Source organism: Pseudophryne corroboree, chromosome 12 (assembly GCF_028390025.1).
Source record: "Pseudophryne corroboree isolate aPseCor3 chromosome 12, aPseCor3.hap2, whole genome shotgun sequence".
Lineage (NCBI taxonomy): Eukaryota > Metazoa > Chordata > Amphibia > Anura > Myobatrachidae > Pseudophryne > Pseudophryne corroboree.
In genome coordinates, this window is record NC_086455.1 from 3,809,264 (window position 1) to 3,830,136 (window position 20,873).

The 20,873-nt window shown below is 47.6% G+C and overlaps 1 protein-coding gene across 1 annotated transcript in view; it reads right to left on the minus strand.

The window, feature by feature from the left end:
- Positions 1-251: 251 nt before the first annotated feature.
- The window catches only part of NPR1 (natriuretic peptide receptor 1), a 75,669-nt gene continuing 55,047 nt past the window's right edge, over positions 252-20,873 (minus strand). The window contains exons 9-22 of the mRNA XM_063946704.1: positions 20,168-20,242; positions 19,861-19,938; positions 17,602-17,706; positions 17,317-17,388; positions 8,763-8,922; positions 6,308-6,463; positions 6,061-6,229; positions 4,909-5,055; positions 4,558-4,681; positions 4,288-4,356; positions 4,020-4,194; positions 3,795-3,893; positions 1,315-1,406; positions 252-1,230 (exon numbers count right to left, since the gene is read on the minus strand). Of these exons, the coding sequence (XP_063802774.1) occupies positions 1,168-1,230; positions 1,315-1,406; positions 3,795-3,893; positions 4,020-4,194; positions 4,288-4,356; positions 4,558-4,681; positions 4,909-5,055; positions 6,061-6,229; positions 6,308-6,463; positions 8,763-8,922; positions 17,317-17,388; positions 17,602-17,706; positions 19,861-19,938; positions 20,168-20,242 (1,584 nt within the window). The 3' untranslated portion in view covers positions 252-1,167. The remainder of the gene's footprint in view (positions 1,231-1,314; positions 1,407-3,794; positions 3,894-4,019; positions 4,195-4,287; positions 4,357-4,557; positions 4,682-4,908; positions 5,056-6,060; positions 6,230-6,307; positions 6,464-8,762; positions 8,923-17,316; positions 17,389-17,601; positions 17,707-19,860; positions 19,939-20,167; positions 20,243-20,873) is intronic.

Sequence of the window (20,873 nt, forward strand, 5' to 3'; positions counted from 1 at the left end):
CTTCCCCATCCCACCTCTTTAAGCGCAAGGAGACGTAAGTGTAAAATGTGACTGAACCTGATGTATGAGTGCGTGTTGGTGGTGCACATTAGCGGTACGGAAAAGTCTATTTTACACACAAGCTCTATATCAGTTCTCCAGCTCATCAATATGTATCTCTCCTACCCCTACTGAAGACCATCACCCTCTTCCTAGATCAGCAGTTACCATGAATCACTTTTGTTTCCCCCCCAAAGGACAGAAGAAAACAGTTAAGAATTTAGAAATATTTATAGCAGTAAAATAAGAATGTCCATTTCACATTTGTCGCCCATAAACAGAGAACGTTTTTCGGGCACTGGAGGCCGAGCCGCGTATTCCTTGTATCCTGAATCTTTTGGCAGAGGGGCATGTGGCTTCCTCAGTCACTTGTACCCTCACAAAAGTCAAGACGAAAATCCAAAATAAGTCAAGGCTTAATTATCTCTAAGCAATGGGCAACCCTTGGACACCAGTGCTGGCGTTTGGATGAAATCATCGGTGTGGTTTTCTAGCAGACCAAAGAGCAGGTAGTTGGTGGTGCACTTATCTGCTACTCCCACCTCAATAGAAGTGACACACTGCACGTATGTTTTCTATGTAAGAACGCTATGGGAGATAGCTAAACTTTTGCATGCTTTCAGGTCGCACAGTCCACCGAATGCCCCCTATTACTACTATCATATGTCCATAATCAAGGTATCCAGCGGTATTTGCACTTATCTCTCCAGGTAATTAAGCCTTAATCTTATCCTGCATGGCATGACGTTCTATATTACACTACAGACTGAGGGCGTCTGGTCGTCGTAGATGAGAAGATGACAAATATATTGGACAACCTTCTCCAATGTCTATCTGCAGGGTGCCCACAGTGCCCAGTGCTCGGTTCCATGAAGGAGTCCTGATCACCACACTGTTGCGTGTGCTGGACTACATGACTACGTTTGATGGCTGGGTTGAGGAATGTCAGACTTCTCCCCTTTGGTCCACGTTGTGGAGGTGACTCCACCCACCCCCTTTAATGTCAAGGTCAGTCGGAGCACTGAGAGGTGGAGTCTTGTGCTAGTCACATCCCAGAGGTATACACACACGTGTTGGGAATTAGGGGTAACCCCCAGTCACATATCCCCTGTCAAGGTAAGTGCGGGGTCACCCATGGATGACGCTGCTCCTTTCACCCAATAGCCAGTAGGTCCGCACTTTGCCTTTGCCCTGTGGAGAGTAAGTTATAGGATATCAGGAGCATAACGGGGTTCCAGTTTCTCATGCAGTTAGAGTACTCTTAATGCTCATTACCTTCATCTCCACATCCCCTCGCAAATCCAACTCGAAGCAGCTGAACTCCTCTAAGACATTCCGTGTAGCCGGGGAGACGTGGATCTTCAGTGCTACAATACACATAAATATCAAGGATGGTTTCAAGACTTACTGCATTAGATATCCATAGTACTGGAAGGACGGTGCTATACTGTTCTATCTGTCCAGAACTGCAAAGGTGGAAATACGTTGTCCGTGAGGATGTAGATACATTATCTGGGGACACCTGAGATTGTGAGGATGAAGATACGTTATCTGGGTTCACCTGAGACTGTGAGGATGGAAATACGTTATCTGGACAAACCTGAGACTGTGAGGATGGAGATAAATTTTCTGGGTTCACCTGAGACTATGAAGATGGAGATACGTTATCTGGGTGCACCTGAGACTGTGAGGATGAAGATACGTTATTTGGGTACAGCTGAGACTATGAGGATGGAGATACATTATCTGGGGGCACCTGAGACAGTGAGGATGGAGATACGTTATCTGGGTTCACCTGAGACTGTGAAGATGGAGATACGTTATCTGGGTACACCTGAGACTGTGAGGATGGAGATACGTTATCTGGGTACACCTGAGACTGTGAGGATGGAAATACGTTATCTGGACACCTGAGACTATGAAGATGGAGATACGTTATCTGGGTGCACCTGAGACTGTGAGGATGGAGATATGTTATCTGGGTGCACTTGAGATACGATATCTGGGTTCACCTAAGACTGTGAGGATGGAAATACGTTATCTGGACACACCTGAGACTGCGAGGATGGAGATACGTTATCTGGGTTCACCTGAGACTATGAGGATGGAGATACATTATCTGGGTGCACCTGAGACTGTGAGGATGGAGATACGTTATCTGGGTATACCTGAAACTGTGAGGATGGAAATACGTTATCTGGACACACCTGAGACAGTGAGGATGGAGATAAGTTATCTGGACACACCTGAGACTGTGAGAATGGAGATATGTTATCTGGGTGCACTTGAGATACGTTATCTGGGTTCACCTGAGACTGTGAGGATGGAAATACGCTATCTGGACACACCTGAGACTGTGAGGATGAAGATACGTTATCTGGGTACAGCTGAGACTATGAGGATGGAGATACATTATCTGGGTGCACCTGAGACTGTGAGGATGGAGATACGTTATCTGGGTTCACCTGAGACTGTGAGGATGGAAATACGTTATCTGGACACACCTGAGACTGTGAGGATGGAGATAAGTTATCTGGACACACCTGAGACTGTGAGAATGGAGATACGTTATCTGGGTGCACTTGAGACTGTGAGGATGGAGATACGTTATCTAGGTGCACCTGAGACTGTGAGGATGAAGATACGTTATCTGGGTACACCTGAGACTATGAGGATGGAGATACATTATCTGTGTACAACTGGGACTGTGAGGATGGAAATATGTTATCTGGGTGCACCTGAGACTGTGAGGATGGAGATACGTTATCTGGGTGCACCTGAGACTGTGAGGATGGAGATACGTTATCTGGGTGCACCTGAGACTGTGAGGATGGAGATACGTTATCTGGGTGCACCTGAGACTGTGAAGATGGAGATACATTATCTGGGTACACCTGAGACTGTGAGGATGGAGATACATTATCTGGGTGGACCTGAGACTGTGAGAATGGAGATACGTTATCTGGGTACACCTGAGTCTGTGAGGCTGGAGATATACGTTATCTGGGTGCACCTGAGACTGTGAGGATGAAGATACGTTATCTGGGTACAGCTGAGACTATGAAGATGGAGATACATTATCTGGGCACTTGAGACTGTGAGGATGGAGATACGTTATCTGGGTACACCTGAGACTGTGAGGATGGAGATACATTATCTGGGTGCACCTGAGACTGTGAGGATGGAGATACATTATCTGGGGGCACCTGAGACTGTGAGGATGGAGATACGTTATCTGGGGGCACCTGAGACTGTGAGGATGGAGATACGTTATCTGGGTACACCTGAGACTGTGAGGATGGAGATACGTTATCTGGGTGCACTTGAGACTGTGAGGATGGAGATACGTTATCTGGGGGCACCTGAGACTGTGAGGATGGAGATACGTTATCTGGGTACACCTGATACTGTAATATGGTGAAACAGTTTTGCATTTGGATTGCACTTTTGCAATTTTACAGATTTGTAAATTAACCTGATGTTCTGCGTAACATCTGCCCTAAATCCCATGGTTGCGGCTTCCCATGAATATGTTGTTCTGGTCTTGCTTCTGCCACTTTGCAAATACGGCTTTAAGCCCCTCCCTAGTGCCACCATCGGTTGTGCCAACAGAACTTACACCAGCCCACGCAGGTGCAAATTTTCAAAGTATGGCCTCCAATGTGAGCGATTGTGCATCTAAATGTGTAACCACTTCAGTGACACGTACATAAGACAGTGCATTCAAGCCTCCCGTAGCCACCTCATCATCTCACCTTCTCCATTAGATTCCATACGTGATGCTGTGTTCACAGTGTCTCCAAATAGACAGTATCGGGGCATCTTCAAGCCCACCACACCAGCACAGACAGGACCTGGAGGGGACACAAGGTTCTATATATAGCATAAGTGGCACACAGTGAGGTTGGATGGGAAACTCGGGTGTGTAAATAGTATAGAAGGACATTTTCCTAACCCTCAGAATCTCTCCCTTATCTCACCAGTGTGAATTCCAATCCGAAGCCGGAGCTGTTGATCGGGGCGATGGCGGATTTTAAAGGTCTTGACAGCGTCCAGGAGAGCGAGAGACATGCGCGCGATCTCGTGGGCGTGGAGCTTCCCGTTGCGAACTGGTAGCCCTGACACAACCATGTAGGCGTCACCTATCGTCTCCACCTGGGTGGGAGCAAATAAAGAGATGGACAGAAGGGCGATGAGACACGGTAATAGAGCACTCGGAGTATGGACACAAATTCTTACGTCTCCCACCTTGTACACATCAAAGTTGTCTATGATGGCGTCGAAGCAGGTGTACAGATCGTTCAGCAGAGTGACCACCTGTAAGAGGAGAGGACACGGTGAGGGCCACACGAGTAACGCAGTGGGGGTAGCAGCTCAGGTGTGGACCGCCACCTGATTCATGTAATAAGGTGGATGGGTGTATAAAGGCGTTCTAGGTTTTCTAACCAGGGTGTCAGAGGTTCTGGGTCCATGGCCTTGTATATGTCTGGCAAGGTCTCTTACGAAGTGCCTTCGTACCTGCATGGGGGTGCTCTCTGCAGACAAGGCTGTGAACCCCACGATGTCACTGAAGTAAATGGTAACACTATCAAAGGCTTCTGCTTGGACGGTCTCCCCCCTCTTCAGCTGCTCGGCAACGGAGCTGAAATTGGACAGAGTCAATTAGAAAAGGGTTTGCTGGTTCTCACTGTCATAGGAACATGACCACTAGGTGGCGAGGTTCTGCGGGAGGTCATTCACTTCACAGCTACAAGAAGGCAGCATGGCAGCTCACACTCATACTCACTCAAATGGGAGACTTAACTCTTCAGACAAAGGAGGAAAGAGACAGTAGGGGGACAGGGAGCCGGGCCATCCCCTCGTACTCACTGAGGCAGGATCTGGTACAGGAGGGCTTCCGCCTTACGCTTCTCCTCCAAGTAGGCCTGCGTCCTGTCCTCCACAAGCTCCTCCAGGTTATTGGCGTATTGCTCCATACGGGACAGGAGGTTATCCAGGATGTTGGAGCTGTTCTCCCTGCAAGGCACAGATAAAACAAACAGTATTGCGGGGTGTCCCTGGCTGGATGCATGAAGACATGTGGACAGGAGTCTGTGTGTGACAGGAGAGGGAGAACAGAGGGCATTTTGGTGACGAGGAACATGGAAGGGGTTTAGGTGATGAGGAACCTAGAAGAGGTTAGTTGATGAGTTACCTGGAAGGGGTTTAGGTGACGAGGAACCGGGAAGGTGTTTAGGTGATGAAGAACCTAGAATAGGTTTAGGTGAGGAGGAACCTGGAAGGGGTTTAGGTGAGGAGGAACCGGGAAGGTGTTTAGGTGATGAAGAACCTAGAATAGGTTTAGGTGAGGAGGAACCTGGAAAGGGTTTAGGTGAGGAGGAAACGGTGAGGAGCCAATGTTGCTGTTCTGATAAATAAGGTTGCTATGATCCCGGAGGTCTCAGAGAGAGGGTATGATAGAGTTTTACCAGAAGAGCAGAGTAAGGGGAAGAGGAACTAACCAATGTGGCATCAGAAAGAGACAGGCAGAAGAGTCCAAGGCGACAAAGGAAGTGTATGAGTGCCTGAGAGGGTTCTGAGACATGGAGTAGACTACAGGGATCGCAGATGGGGGCAGACTGTAAGGAACCAGGAAAGTGAAGATGCAGAGGAGGCTGTGTAGGGAATGAGGGCAGTCTCATAAGAAAAGGATACAGACAGAGAGAAGGCAGGATGTAAGGGTATACGAATAGGAGAATTAGGAAGATGCTGAGGTGGTTATTGCTCATCCTGCTAGGACCCAGCAGCTTTTACCTGGAGACATGTAAAAATAGGTAGCAAGAATAAAATCAGAGTATAAATACCTAAGACGGTCCGAGAGACAGAGAAGGGTGGGAGGATGAGACAGAGTGAGCAAAGCTGAAGTGGTGCAAGAGAGAGCGTAGACCACAAATGGTGACCGCTGGGTTTAGCTTCAGGCCGCCCCATATGGGAGTCTGCTGAGCGATTTGAGGAGCCATTTAATATGGTCATGGGTGTCACCTGTTGAATTTGCGAAGCAGGACTTTAATCTGGTGGAAGTCTGGCCTATCCAGGGGGTCCTCGGCCCAGCAGCGCTGCATGAGAATGCCCAGCTCCTGGATGTGGCAGTACAGGTTGGTGGAGGGGCGGAAATTTGGCTTCTCGTGGCTTCTCACTCTCTCTATAATCTCTGGAGAAGGGAGGAAAGAGTGAGGCCAGGAAGGGATGTGATTGACCATATAGGGTCTGTCGTCAGAGTCAGACTGACCTTTGGGGCTGTAGTCCCCGCTGTCCATGTAGAACACCCCATTTCTCAGCGCAATCTCCTGCAGAATGATGCCAAAGCTGTAGACATCTCCTTTCTGAGTACCCTGGGGCGTAGGGCATTCCATCCGCAGCAGCTCAGGGGAGGTCCACAGTTTTTCTATAGCATATTAGACACAAGGATCTGAATTATATATATATGCTTATAGTCCCTGCAATAACAGTAGACGCCCAGTGCCGTCCAGCCTAGTATAACATGATGCTGCAGAAAAGGGTGGCACTCTCAGGTCATAGATCAGGGTGAAAACAAGCAGCAGGGCCCCCTCCTCAGAACTAAGCTCCAGCTTATACCAACATTCATCATTATTATCATACACAATACAGAACCATAGCTTACCTCTATACACACCAGCACCCAAGTGAACAGGACGCCTCCTCCACAAGCCGCAAGCTGGTACCCAATGAGGTCACCAGTCAGCAACGCGGGCTTCCTGGCGCTCATAGACTGCTGTGCGGTTACCTAGTAACAAGTGTAAACCATAACCCAAAATACACAGCATAATATACAGCGGAATAACAGAAAACAAATACAGTATATCAGGGACTAACTAACCCATTGCAAGCTTCGTCCCAGCAGAACTAGAGTAATATCTAGGTTAAAAAAAGACAGGCTACAACATAATATAGAAAAAGGAGAAGATAAGCATATCAACACGGGCCACTTGCTTACTTCCACACCACCCTCTCAGGTGGCCACTACGCTACCAGGCTGCAAAAAACAATCAAGGCTTGAATTTTTATTCAAGCCCCAGGGAGAAACAGTATTGTATAATTGGCGTGCAACCGGCTGCTCTTGTTCCATAGCTTCCAAGGCCAGATGGATAGGCAACTTGTGGTGGGCCATCCATTCCTTGAACTGTCTAATGGTCTCTCCTATACAGAGAAGACCACAAGGACCGCAGATGAAGTACACTACAAGAACACAGCATATAGGAATTAATTTACCTGTATGAGAATGGGCAGAAACACACACTGCCACTTTCCCAATACCCACAAGTGGTGCACCTGGTACATTTATGGCAGCCAGGATTTCTGGCCAAAAAATTCTTGGTATTAGAATACGGTCTGGAAGTGATGTCATTATGGACCAACCAGTCCTTTAAATTCCTGTTCTTTGAATATCTTGGCATTAAGGTAGTCTTCTTGAAAAGTAAGGTTGGGTGTCAGAAGACACAACGGGCCATAATTCCTTGGCAGTCTAAGCGATAAAGGAGCTAGCAGTAGTGAAGCGCTGTACCAATGCTATTTTCTTAGAAGAGCTTGTTATTCTTTACTGGTCTCAAAGCCTCCACCCTGGGAATAACCAAGACTATGGCTTAAGCCTTCAGAGGTTCATCATGATCATAAGGCTTGTCCTAAACAGCTCAATCATCAGGTTAGATTTACGGGTGGTATTTTAGCCTTAATTGTATTTTGCAGCCTGGTAGCGTAGTGGCCACCTGGGAAGGTGGTGCTGAAGCAAGTGGCCCATTTCATATGCTTATCTTCTACTTGTTCTATATTGTGTTGTAGCATGTCTTTTTTCAAATAGATTTTACTCTCTGCCGGGACAAACTTGCAATATGTTACTTCACTCCTGATATACTGTATTTGTTTTCTGTTAATTGTCCTGTTCTGTTATTCCACTGTATATCTTCCTATGTGTTGTGGGTGATAGTTTACACTGTTACTACGTAACTGCACGGCAGCCTGGAAGCGCCTGTCACTGACATCATTGGGTCCTGATATGTGGCAAGCAGAGGAGGCGTCCGGTACCCTTGGGTGTTGGTGTGTATAAAGATATGTTTCTTTATTGTGTTTGATAATAACTAAGCCCAGTATTGTTAGGAGATATATATATATATATATATATTTATTTGTTTTTGTATAAAGTTTAGCCATTGTATCTCTCTCACATTGAACGTCATATAGTAAGTTTGCTCTCTATGATTGTTATCGGATCCATTTTGCCTGTGGATCCGGCTAATCCACGCTACAAATCTGTATTACAGGTTATTATTCAGGTAATAATAACTAGGGACAATTTAAGGATTCCTACTTTGCGTGTGTCACTCTTGAATCAACCTTAGAGGTGGCTGATAAATTTGGCAAATTAATAGGTAGGGGGGAGAGATAACGGGGAACGTAATCAAACAGGTGGTTGTTTTTTAGAACAACTCTGTGTCAGACCAACAGGCTCAAGTGAGTGCTGAATGTGACTAAAGTTATGGACAGTATTTATAGATTGGGGTACCTTGGAACCAGGTACATGACAGTATGTTTAATAAAACTTTTTGTTTGCACACATATGTCCTATATTTTTCTCCACATCCTCCTCATGGCATACCACTCTCCTCACAGTCACCTCTGATCTGGTCTATAACCTTAGTGAGCGTGTTTATGGGTTTCATTGCTCTTACTAGCAAAGAAAGCGTGAGAGTCCTCAGTGTCTATAGCACAGCGGAAACTGGCCAATCCATAATCCGTGATCTTCAGCACAAAGCGACTGTCCACCACGCAGTTTGATGACTTCAGGCTCCCATGGGACATAATGACACTGTTGTGTAGGAAGAGCATTCCCTAAAGGAAAGAGGATATTCAAATTCCAGAGATTTGACAATGAAGGAGAGAGGACGGATGAGTTACTGAAACATAGAAAGTAAGGAGAGAGGACAGCAGGTAGTGGAGAATGAAGGATGAGTGATGGAAACGTAGAAAGTAAGAAGAGAAGATAACAAGTGGTGGGGAATGAAGGAGAGAGGATGAGTGATGGAAACATAGAAAGTAAGAAGAGAAGATAATAAGTGGTGGAGAATGAAGGCGAGAGGAGGAGTGATGCAAACATAGAAAGTAAGAAGACATGATAGTAAGTGGTGGAGAATGAAGGAGAGAGGATGAGTGATGCAAACATAGAAAGTAAGAAGAGAAGATAACAAGTGGTGGAGAATGAAGGAGAGAGGATGAGTGGTGGAAACATAGAAAGTAAGAAGAGAAGATAACAAGTGGTGGAGAATGAAGGAGAGAGGATGAGTGGTGGAAACATAGAAAGTAAGAAGAGAAGATAACAAGTGGTGGAGAATGAAGGAGAGAGGATGAGTGGTGGAAACATAGAAAGTAAGAAGAGAAGATAACAAGTGGTGGAGAATGAAGGAGAGAGGATGAGTGGTGGAAACATAGAAAGTAAGAAGAGAAGATAACAAGTGGTGGAGAATGAAGGAGAGAGGATGAGTGATGGAAACATAGAAAGTAAGAAGAGAAGATAACAAGTGGTGGAGAATGAAGGAGAGAGGATGAGTGGTGGAAACATAGAAAGTAAGAAGAGAAGATAACAAGTGGTGGAGAATGAAGGAGAGAGGATGAGTGGTGGAAACATAGAAAGTAAGAAGAGAAGATAACAAGTGGTGGAGAATGAAGGAGAGAGGATGAGTGATGGAAACATAGAAAGTAAGAAGAGAAGATAGTAAGTGGTGGAGAATGAAGGAGAGAGGATGAGTGATGTAAACATAGAAAGTAAGAAGAGAAGATAACAAGTGGTGGAGAATGAAGGAGAGAGGATGAGTGATGTAAACATAGAAAGTAAGAAGAGAAGATAACAAGTGGTGGAGAATGAAGGAGAGAGGATGAGTGATGGAAACATAGAAAGTAAGAAGAGAAGATAATAAGTGGTGGAGAATGAAGGAGAGAGGATGAGTGATGGAAACATAGAAAGTAAGAAGAGAAGATAACAAGTGGTGGAGAATGAAGGAGAGAGGATGAGTGATGGAAACATAGAAAGTAAGAAGAGAAGATAATAAGTGGTGGAGAATGAAGGAGAGAGGATGAGTGATGGAAACATAGAAAGTAAGAAGAGAAGATAACAAGTGGTGGAGAATGAAGGAGAGAGGATGAGTGATGGAAACATAGAAAGTAAGAAGAGAAGATAACAAGTGGTGGAGAATGAAGGAGAGAGGATGAGTGATGGAAACATAGAAAGTAAGAAGAGAAGATAATAAGTGGTGGAGAATGAAGGAGAGAGGATGAGTGATGTAAACATAGAAAGTAAGAAGAGAAGATAACAAGTGGTGGAGAATGAAGGAGAGAGGATGAGTGATGGAAACATAGAAAGTAAGAAGAGAAGATAATAAGTGGTGGAGAATGAAGGAGAGAGGATGAGTGATGGAAACATAGAAAGTAAGAAGAGAAGATAATAAGTGGTGGAGAATGAAGGAGAGAGGATGAGTGATGGAAACATAGAAAGTAAGAAGAGAAGATAACAAGTGGTGGAGAATGAAGGAGAGAGGATGAGTGATGTAAACATAGAAAGTAAGAAGAGAAGATAACAAGTGGTGGAGAATGAAGGAGAGAGGATGAGTGATGGAAACAGAAAGTAAGAAGAGAAGATAACAAGTGGTGGAGAATGAAGGAGAGAGGATGAGTGATGGAAACATAGAAAGTAAGAAGAGAAGATAATAAGTGGTGGAGAATGAAGGAGAGAGGATGAGTGATGGAAACATAGAAAGTAAGAAGAGAAGATAACAAGTGGTGGAGAATGAAGGAGAGAGGATGAGTGATGGAAACATAGAAAGTAAGAAGAGAAGATAACAAGTGGTGGAGAATGAAGGAGAGAGGATGAGTGATGGAAACATAGAAAGTAAGAAGAGAAGATAACAAGTGGTGGAGAATGAAGGAGAGAGGATGAGTGATGGAAACAGAAAGTAAGAAGAGAAGATAATAAGTGGTGGAGAATGAAGGAGAGAGGATGAGTGATGGAAACATAGAAAGTAAGAAGAGAAGATAACAAGTGGTGGAGAATGAAGGAGAGAGGATGAGTGATGGAAACAGAAAGTAAGAAGAGAAGATAACAAGTGGTGGAGAATGAAGGAGAGAGGATGAGTGATGGAAACATAGAAATTAAGAAGAGAAGATAACAAGCGGTGGAGAATGAAGGAGAGAGGATGAGTGATGGAAACAGAGATAATAAGAATTTACTTACCGATAATTCTATTTCTCGGAGTCCGTAGTGGATGCTGGGGTTCCTGAAAGGACCATGGGGAATAGCGGCTCCGCAGGAGACAGGGCACAAAAGTAAAGCTTTCCGATCAGGTGGTGTGCACTGGCTCCTCCCCCTATGACCCTCCTCCAAGCCAGTTAGGTACTGTGCCCGGACGAGCGTACACAATAAGGGAGGAATTTGAATCCCGGGTAAGACTCATACCAGCCACACCAATCACACCGTACAACTTGTGATCAAAACCAGTTAACAGTATGATAACAGAGGAGCCTCTGAAAGATGGCTTCTTAACAATAACCCGAATTAGTTAACAATAACTATGTACAATTATTGCAGATAATCCGCACTTGGGATGGGCGCCCAGCATCCACTACGGACTCCGAGAAATAGAATTATCGGTAAGTAAATTCTTATTTTCTCTATCGTCCTAGTGGATGCTGGGGTTCCTGAAAGGACCATGGGGATTATACCAAAGCTCCCAAACGGGCGGGAGAGTGCGGATGACTCTGCAGCACCGAATGAGAGAACTCCAGGTCCTCCTTAGCCAGAGTATCAAATTTGTAAAATTTTACAAACGTGTTCTCCCCTGACCACGTAGCTGCTCGGCAAAGTTGTAATGCCGAGACCCCTCGGGCAGCCGCCCAAGATGAGCCCACCTTCCTTGTGGAGTGGGCCTTTACAGATTTAGGCTGTGGCAGGCCTGCCACAGAATGTGCAAGTTGGATTGTGCTACAGATCCAACGAGCAATCGTCTGCTTAGACGCAGGAGCACCCATCTTGTTGGGTGCATACAATATAAACAACGAGTCAGATTTTCTGACTCCAGCTGTCCTTGCAATATATATTTTTAATGCTCTGACAACGTCCAGTAACTTGGAGTCCTCCAAGTCACTTGTAGCCGCAGGCACTACAATAGGCTGGTTCAGATGAAATGCTGACACCACCTTAGGGAGAAAATGCGGACAAGTCCGCAGTTCTGCCCTGTCCGAATGGAAAATCAGATATGGGCTTTTGTAAGATAAAGCTGCCAGTTCTGACACTCTCCTGGCCGAAGCCAGGGCTAGTAACATGGTCACTTTCCATGTGAGATATTTTAAATCCACCTTTTTTAGTGGTTCAAACCAATGAGATTTTAGAAATTCCAAAACCACATTGAGATCCCACGGTGCCACTGGAGGCACCACAGGAGGCTGTATATGCAGCACTCCCTTAACAAAAGTCTGGACTTCAGGAACTGAAGCCAATTCTTTTTGAAAGAAAATCGACAGGGCCGAAATTTGAACCTTAATAGATCCCAATTTGAGACCCATAGACAATCCTGATTGCAGGAAATGTAGGAATCGACCCAGTTGAAATTCCTCCGTCGGAGCACTCCGATCCTCGCACCACGCAACATATCTTCGCCAAATGCGGTGATAGTGTTGCACGGTTACTTCCTTCCTTGCTTTAATCAAAGTAGGAATGACTTCTTCCGGCATGCCTTTTTCCTTTAGGATCCGGCGTTCAACCGCCATGCCGTCAAACGCAGCCGCGGTAAGTCTTGAAACAGACAGGGACCCTGCTGAAGCAAGTCCCTCCTTAGAGGTAGAGGCCACGGATCTTCCGTGATCATCTCTTGAAGTTCCGGGTACCAAGTCCTTCTTGGCCAATCCGGAACCACTAGTATCGTTCTTACGCCTCTTTGCCGTATAATTCTCAATACTTTTGGTATGAGAGGCAGAGGAGGAAACACATACACCGACTGGTACACCCAAGGCGTTACCAGCGCGTCCACAGCTATTGCCTGCGGATCTCTTGACCTGGCGCAATACCTGTCCAGTTTTTTGTTGAGGCGAGACGCCATCATGTCCACCATTGGTCTTTCCCAACGGGTTACCAGCATGTGGAAGACTTCCGGATGAAGTCCCCACTCTCCCGGGTGAAGGTCGTGTCTGCTGAGGAAGTCTGCTTCCCAGTTGTCCACTCCCGGGATGAACACTGCTGACAGTGCTATCACATGATTCTCTGCCCAGCGAAGAATCCTTGCAGCTTCTGCCATTGCACTCCTGCTTCTTGTGCCGCCCTGTCTGTTCACATGGGCGACTGCCGTGATGTTGTCCGACTGGATCAACACCGGTTTTCCTTGAAGCAGAGGTTCTGCCTGGCTTAGAGCATTGTAGATTGCTCTTAGTTCCAGAATGTTTATGTGAAGAGACGTTTCCAGGCTCGTCCACACTCCCTGGAAGTTTCTTCCTTGTGTGACTGCTCCCCAGCCTCTCAGGCTGGCGTCCGTGGTCACCAGGATCCAATCCTGTATGCCGAATCTGCGGCCCTCCAATAGATGAGCACTCTGCAACCACCACAGAAGAGATACCCTTGTCCTTGGAGACAGGGTTATCCGCTGGTGCATCTGAAGATGCGACCCTGACCATTTGTTTAACAGATCCCTCTGGAAAATTCGTGCATGGAATCTGCCGAATGGAATTGCTTCGTAAGAAGCCACCATTTTTCCCAGGACTCTTGTGCATTGATGTACAGACACCTTTCCTGGTTTTAGGAGGTTCCTGACAAGCTCGGACAACTCCTTGGCTTTTTCCTCCGGGAGAAAAACCTTTTTCTGAACCGTGTCCAGAATCATCCCTAGGAACAGCAGACGAGTTGTCGGCATTAACTGGGATTTTGGAATATTCAGAATCCAGCCGTGCTGTTTTAGCACTTCTTGAGACAGTGCTAATCCCCTCTCTAGCTGTTCTCTGGACCTTGCCCTTATTAGGAGATCGTCCAAGTATGGGATAATTAATACGCCTTTTCTTCGAAGAAGAATCATCATCTCGGCCATTACCTTTGTAAAGACCCGAGGTGCCGTGGACAATCCGAACGGCAGCGTCTGAAACTGATAGTGACAGTTTTGTACAACGAACCTGAGGTACCCCTGGTGTGAGGGGTAAATTGGAACGTGGAGGTACGCATCCTTGATGTCCAAGGACACCATAAAGTCCCCTTCTTCCAGGTTCGCTATCACTGCTCTGAGTGACTCCATTTTGAACTTGAACTTCTTTATGTACAGGTTCAAGGACTTCAGATTTAGAATAGGTCTTACCGAGCCGTCCGGCTTCGGTACCACAAATAGAGTGGAATAATACCCCTTTCCCTGTTGTAGAAGAGGTACCTTGACTATCACCTGCTGAGAGTACAGCTTGTGAATGGCTTCCAAAACCGTCTCCCTTTCGGAGGGGGACGTTGGTAAAGCAGACTTCAGGAAACGGCGAGGCGGATCTGTCTCTAGTTCCAACCTGTACCCCTGAGATATTATCTGCAGGATCCAGGGATCTACCTGCGAGTGAGCCCACTGCGCGCTGAAATGCTTGAGACGACCGCCCACCGCCCCCGAGTCCGCTTGAGAAGCCCCAGCGTCATGCTGAGGCTTTTGTAGAAGCGGGGGAGGGCTTCTGTTCCTGGGAAGGAGCTGCCTGTTGGTGTCTCTTCCCCCTTCCTCTGCCTCGTGGCAGATATGAATATCCCTTTGCTCTCTTGTTTTTAAAGGAACGAAAGGACTGCGGTTGAAAAGTCGGTGTCTTTGTTGGGGAGTAGCTTGAGGTAAAAAGGTGGATTTCCCGGCTGTAGCCGTGGCCACCAAATCTGATAGACCGACTCCAAATAACTCCTCCCCTTTATACGGCAAAACTTCCATATGCCGTTTTGAGTCCGCATCGCCTGACCACTGTCGCGTCCATAAACTTCTTCTGGCCGAAATGGACATAGCACTTACCCGTGATGCCAGTGTGCAGATATCCCTCTGTGCATCACGCATATAAAGAAATGCATCCTTTATTTGCTCTAAAGACAGTAAAACATTGTCCCTATCCAGGGTATCAATATTTTCAATCAGGGACTCTGACCAAACTACTCCAGCACTGCACATCCAGGCTGACGCTATAGCTGGTCGTAGTATAACACCTGTATGTGTGTATATACTTTTTTGGATATTTTCCATCCTCCTATCTATTGGATCTTTAAGTGCGGCCGTCTCAGGAGAGGGTAACGCCACTTGTTTAGATAAGCGTGTGAGCGCCTTATCCACCCTAGGAGGTGTTTCCCAGCGCGCCCTAACCTCTGACGGGAAAGGGTATAAAGCTAATAACTTCTTTGAAATTAGCATCTTTTTATCGGGGGCAACCCACGCTTCATCACATACATCATTTAGTTCTTCTGATTCAGGAAAAACTATAGGTAGTTTTTTCACACCCCACATAATACCCTGTTTAGTGGTACCAGTAGTATCAGCTAAATGTAACGCCTCCTTCATTGCCAAAATCATATAACGTGTGGCCCTACTGGAAAATACGGTTGATTCGTCACCGTCGCCACTGGAATCAGTGCCTGTGTCTGGGTCTGTGTCGACCGACTGAGGCAAAGGGCGTTTTACAGCCCCTGACGGTGTTTGAGGCGCCTGGACAGGCACTAACTGATTGTCCGGCCGTCTCATGTCGACAAACGACTGCTTTAGCGTGTTGACACTATCCCGTAATTCCATAAATAAAGGCATCCATTCTGGTGTCGACCCCCTAGGAGGTGACATCCCCATATTTGGCAATTGCTCCGCCTCCACACCAATATCGTCCTCATACATGTCGACACACACGTACCGACACACAGCAGACACACAGGCAATGCTCTTAACGAAGACAGGACCCCACTAGCCCTTTGGGGAGACAGAGGGAGAGTTTGCCAGCACACACCAAAAGCGCTATATATGACAGGGATAGCCTTATAATAAGTGCTCCCTGTATAGCTGCTTTTATAATATAATTTTTGCCACTATTTTGCCCCCCCTCTCTTGTTTTACCCTGTTTCTGTAGTGCAGTGCAGGGGAGAGACCTGGGAGCCGTCCTGACCAGCGGAGCTGTGTAAGGAAAATGGCGCTGTGTGCTGAGGAGATAGGCCCCGCCCCTTTTCCGGCGGGCTCGTCTCCCGCTCTTTAGTGTATTCTGGCAGGGGTTAAATATCTCCATATAGCCCCGGAGGCTATATGTGAGGTATTTTTTAGCCAAATAGGTTTTCATTTGCCTCCCAGGGCGCTCCCCTCCCAGCGCCCTGCACCCTCAGTGACTGCCGTGTGAAGTGTGCTGAGAGGAAAATGGCGCACAGCTGCAGTGCTGTGCGCTACCTTTAGAAGACTGAGGAGTCTTCTGCCGCCGATTCTGGACCTCTTCATGTTTCAGCATCTGCAAGGGGGCCGGCGGCGAGGCTCCGGTGACCATCCAGGCTGTACCTGTGATCGTCCCTCTGGAGCTGATGTCCAGTAGCCAAGAAGCCAATCCATCCTGCACGCAGGTGAGTTCACTTCTTCTCCCCTAAGTCCCTCGTTGCAGTGATCCTGTTGCCAGCAGGACTCACTGTAAAATAAAAAACCTAAGCTAAACTTTCTCTAAGCAGCTCTTTAGGAGAGCCACCTAGATTGCACCCTTCTCGGCCGGGCACAAAAATCTAACTGGCTTGGAGGAGGGTCATAGGGGGAGGAGCCAGTGCACACCACCTGATCGGAAAGCTTTACTTTTGTGCCCTGTCTCCTGTGGAGCCGCTATTCCCCATGGTCCTTTCAGGAACCCCAGCATCCACTAGGACGATAGAGAAATCTACATACTTTTGTTTAGCATTTGTAAAGTATTAAGGCTGATGCATTTATATCTGGGGTCCATGAGTAGCAATATATGATTATAAAGAGAAATGACCCAGCGACTAAAGGTGGGACAAAAAAAACCCAAATGTCACCTGAGTCCTCCTCGCATGTTCAATAGTCCGACTGAAGAAGTCAACGGAATAATGGAAGCACCGGTACCGGCAGGAGGTCAACGAGAGACACGGGGTGCATGGTGCGGAGTGTGAACTCCCCCCACACCCCCAGATCCCCGTTTGCTCTGTACTCCCTGCACCCATGACAGACAAGCCACTGTAATAAGCATGTCTATCACATGTAATCAGGTAATAGGACGCTCCTCACTCACCTTTACAATGTCATTAATTAGTGAGTATCTGAACATCCAGTCTAGGGTAATGCTCTCGTTCTCCAGGATGTCCTGTGTAGAACAGTAAGAAAGACGTTGGATTTGTAAGAGAAGACAGCAGGTGGTGTTTGTGTAACAAAAAACACAGCACTGAACACACTGCTGACGTCTAGAGAGGTCTGTAACATAATAACGGTACATTTTCACTATAAAGAGCACAGGGGGAATACATAGTCTTTGGGGTGTAAGGTTATAGGTTCATAATGGCTGGAGGTAAAAGCCCACCTGAAGGCTTCCTCTGGGACAGTACTCGGTCAGGATACAGATGTTGGGCGGTTCTATGCAGGCCCCCACGAAACGCGTCAGGTGTTCATTCTGTACATCCCTCATCTGGAATACACAGAGAGGGTAAGATGAGAAACTGGTTAGAGAGATGCGTCATGGGAAGGCGACAGGGATTCCTCAGCCAAAGGGATTCTTTGTGATCCTTATCCACCCTTAATGGTCATTTATTTATAATTGACACTTACCCGCTTGGCGAGTCCCCCGCTGATGATAATTATACTAATCCGGCCTCACGTACAGTAATGTGCAGTATTATATATAATACCACATGTACACATGCCTTAGGGCCCACGTTAATGAGATAACTCCGTATAATTGCAGCACACAACATTCAGGTGTTGCCTCTTTTACGTAACCGAGTGCTTTCTCCTGCGAGATCTCCCTGTGATTGCTAATGTGATCTGCCTCGGCGGCTAGTGCCCAGGACAGGACGGATACTGAGCAGGGAGACGCATATAAATGCTAAGATGTTTCCAGACGTAGCTGTCCAGGGAGACAGACGGAGGGGAAGCGCGCAGACCGAGCTTTGCAAATATTCCTGAAATGTCAGCGGCCGGGGCTGATTAATATTAGGGCAGAGAAAATAGAATTATCTGGAGTTTTCACCGAGCCGAGGGAGAGATTGAAGGACATGAATGTTAAAGAGAAGGGCAGACGGAGTGCACAGAATAAAGAGACAGGCAGCACCGACGGGACACATAAACAAGGCTGAGGAAGGGGAAAGGGGGAGCGGGAGATGCTGGGATGGAGAGGAGAGCCAAGAAATGTTGGCGGAGATTTACCAACACTTGGAGAGAGATAAAGTATCAACCAATCAGCGGCTAGCTGTCATGTTACAGGTTGTGTTTGAAAAATGACAGGAGCTGATTGGTTGGTACTTTATCTCTCTCCATTCTATCTCTTTCCAAGCTTTGATACATCTTAAATCAAACAGGCGCCCCATCTCCGTCCGCGCGCGGCAACCGAGCAAGGAAGTCGGCCTAGCCGCACCCACGAGACAGAGAAGTTCTGGCCAATCGCCCCACAGATACCAACCTTCTCCGCCGCCTGCACAAGAGCCGCCCACTCCCTTTGGCGCAAGCGCTGTGTGTTGAATTCCGCAGGGTCCGTCCGCCTTGCCTGCATCTCAGGACCACTCCTACAGTGGGGTGGTATTCATGTGACCGCCGGTCAGCTGACCGACAGTCACATGACCTCCTCCCTCCACGAGCCCGACGGCTCACTTTCCCAATGGTCGGCATGCCGACCAACAGGGACTATTTCCACTCGTGGGTGTCCCGCAAGGGGCTTGCTGCACTTGCCCCTCCCCGCCGGGATCCCGGAGTCGGTATGCTGCCGGGATCCCGGCGTCGGTAAGCTGACCGGCGGTCAGGAGACCGCCGGTCAGCCATACTACACCCCTACAGTGCGTGGTTGCATGCCTGTGAGGTTGCGGGAGCTTTGCGCTTTCCTTTCCTCACCCTGCGATTGGTTGTAATTATGTTGCGATGAAATAAAGCTGCGACCGATTTATTTGCCCAGAATGACTTAGTCCCGCCTCAGTTATGGGCTGGCTAATACGGCGGGCGCCGGTAAGTCGGCCCCTCCACCCTTATCGGCCTTCTCGCTTCTACTTGTTTCGGCCTTGGCGGCAATTCCTGCCAGCGGCTAATAAGGGGGGAGGGGAGGTTTTATCATATTCCAGGTCTGTGGTCTCAGTATACGGATAAATAATACATGTCGTACTAGAAGGGGATATTATACTGGATATGCCGCTGGCCCGCCGGTCCTGGCCGCAGTGCCAGTGTGCCGCCTTCAGGAGACAGAGGATTGGGAAGGTCAGAGAAGAGAAGGGTAAGTACAGATCAGGTCATTATCCCTCTCCAGACGACAGACGCTATTGTCACCGCTCTAGTGCCTAACAAGGGGGACAAGGATTAGAAGATAGAGGCTGCGATGGCCTGCGGGGAGGAGAGCGCAGGAGTCCCAGCCAGCACACCCCATAAAAATGACAACAAACAAGATGTTTTTGTTTAACAAGAGCATTTTCTGTAATGTCAGCAGCTAATCCCAGGTCTGGGAGCCAAGGAAGTGTCGGGGGGGAAGAGGAGGCCTCGCAGATGCCCGAGAATCACAGCTGGCCAGGGGGGCCGGGGGTTACATCGCTGCGGGGGCAGAAGGCTCGGCGGGTTCAGCTAAAGGGCCACATAGGCGGCTTACATGTTTCAGCTCAAACAGGACCATGCGCGTCAGTTCAATCCGCTTGCGGTTTATGTACTTCACAGCGACCACGTTCCCCTGCAAGAGAGAAGAGGAGGTTGTTATGCGAGCGCTGGCAGGCTGCGCGGTCGGGACTAGGAATAAACGCTCGTTAGGGAGATAACAGGGTTACAGGCCTCACTCAGAGGTCCCCCGGGGACATTACAGGCTGCAGAGAATCTGTCCCGAGGGAGCGAGATTAATTCATAGGTAACGGGTCAGTGCGATGAGCCATGGTGAGTGATCGGCCCTGGAAGCATGACATTACCTTGTAATAGGCCGTCCTGGCGTAGATCTGAAACTGGCCCTCCGTGGTGAGCAGGGAGCCGTAGTTGGAGCCCCTCTAGGGAGGAAAGAATGACAGTGGTGATATGCGGCGTCTCTATGTAACATGTATGTCTCACAGCGTGTACAGGAATAGGTATGTACAAAGCATGCAGTGCAGGGCCCGTGTGCTGGCAGCGGGGGGGACACAGGAGGTGGGGGAATGAGGACACGTGGGTATATAACAGGGGTTGTGTAAGGAAGAGCGGGCACAGCCCAGGGGCGACGTTGCCCTTGGTGATGGCACTGTATATGTATTTGTTCAGGAAGACAACGTCTCTTATGGGTATTATAGTATATGTGTGTATGGGGGGGGAGTAATATAGTATGTGTGTGTGTGTGTGTGTGTGTGTGTGTGTGTGTGTGTGTGTGTGTGTGTGTGTGTATGTGTGTGTGTGGGGGGAGGGGGGATATAACCAGATGAATAGTTAGGCATCGCTTAGTAATGCCTGCTGCAGCTGGAGCGCACAGGACGCGCGCTGGCTGTGTTGCAACCTTATCTCCGAGCAGCCGCAAGCATGTGACAAACAAAGGCACACTGCAGATGTACTAAACCTGGGAGAGAGATAAAGCACCACAGCTTGTAACACGGCAGTGAGGAGCTGAATGGCTGATACTTTATCTCTCTCTCTCCAAGCTTTGATACACCT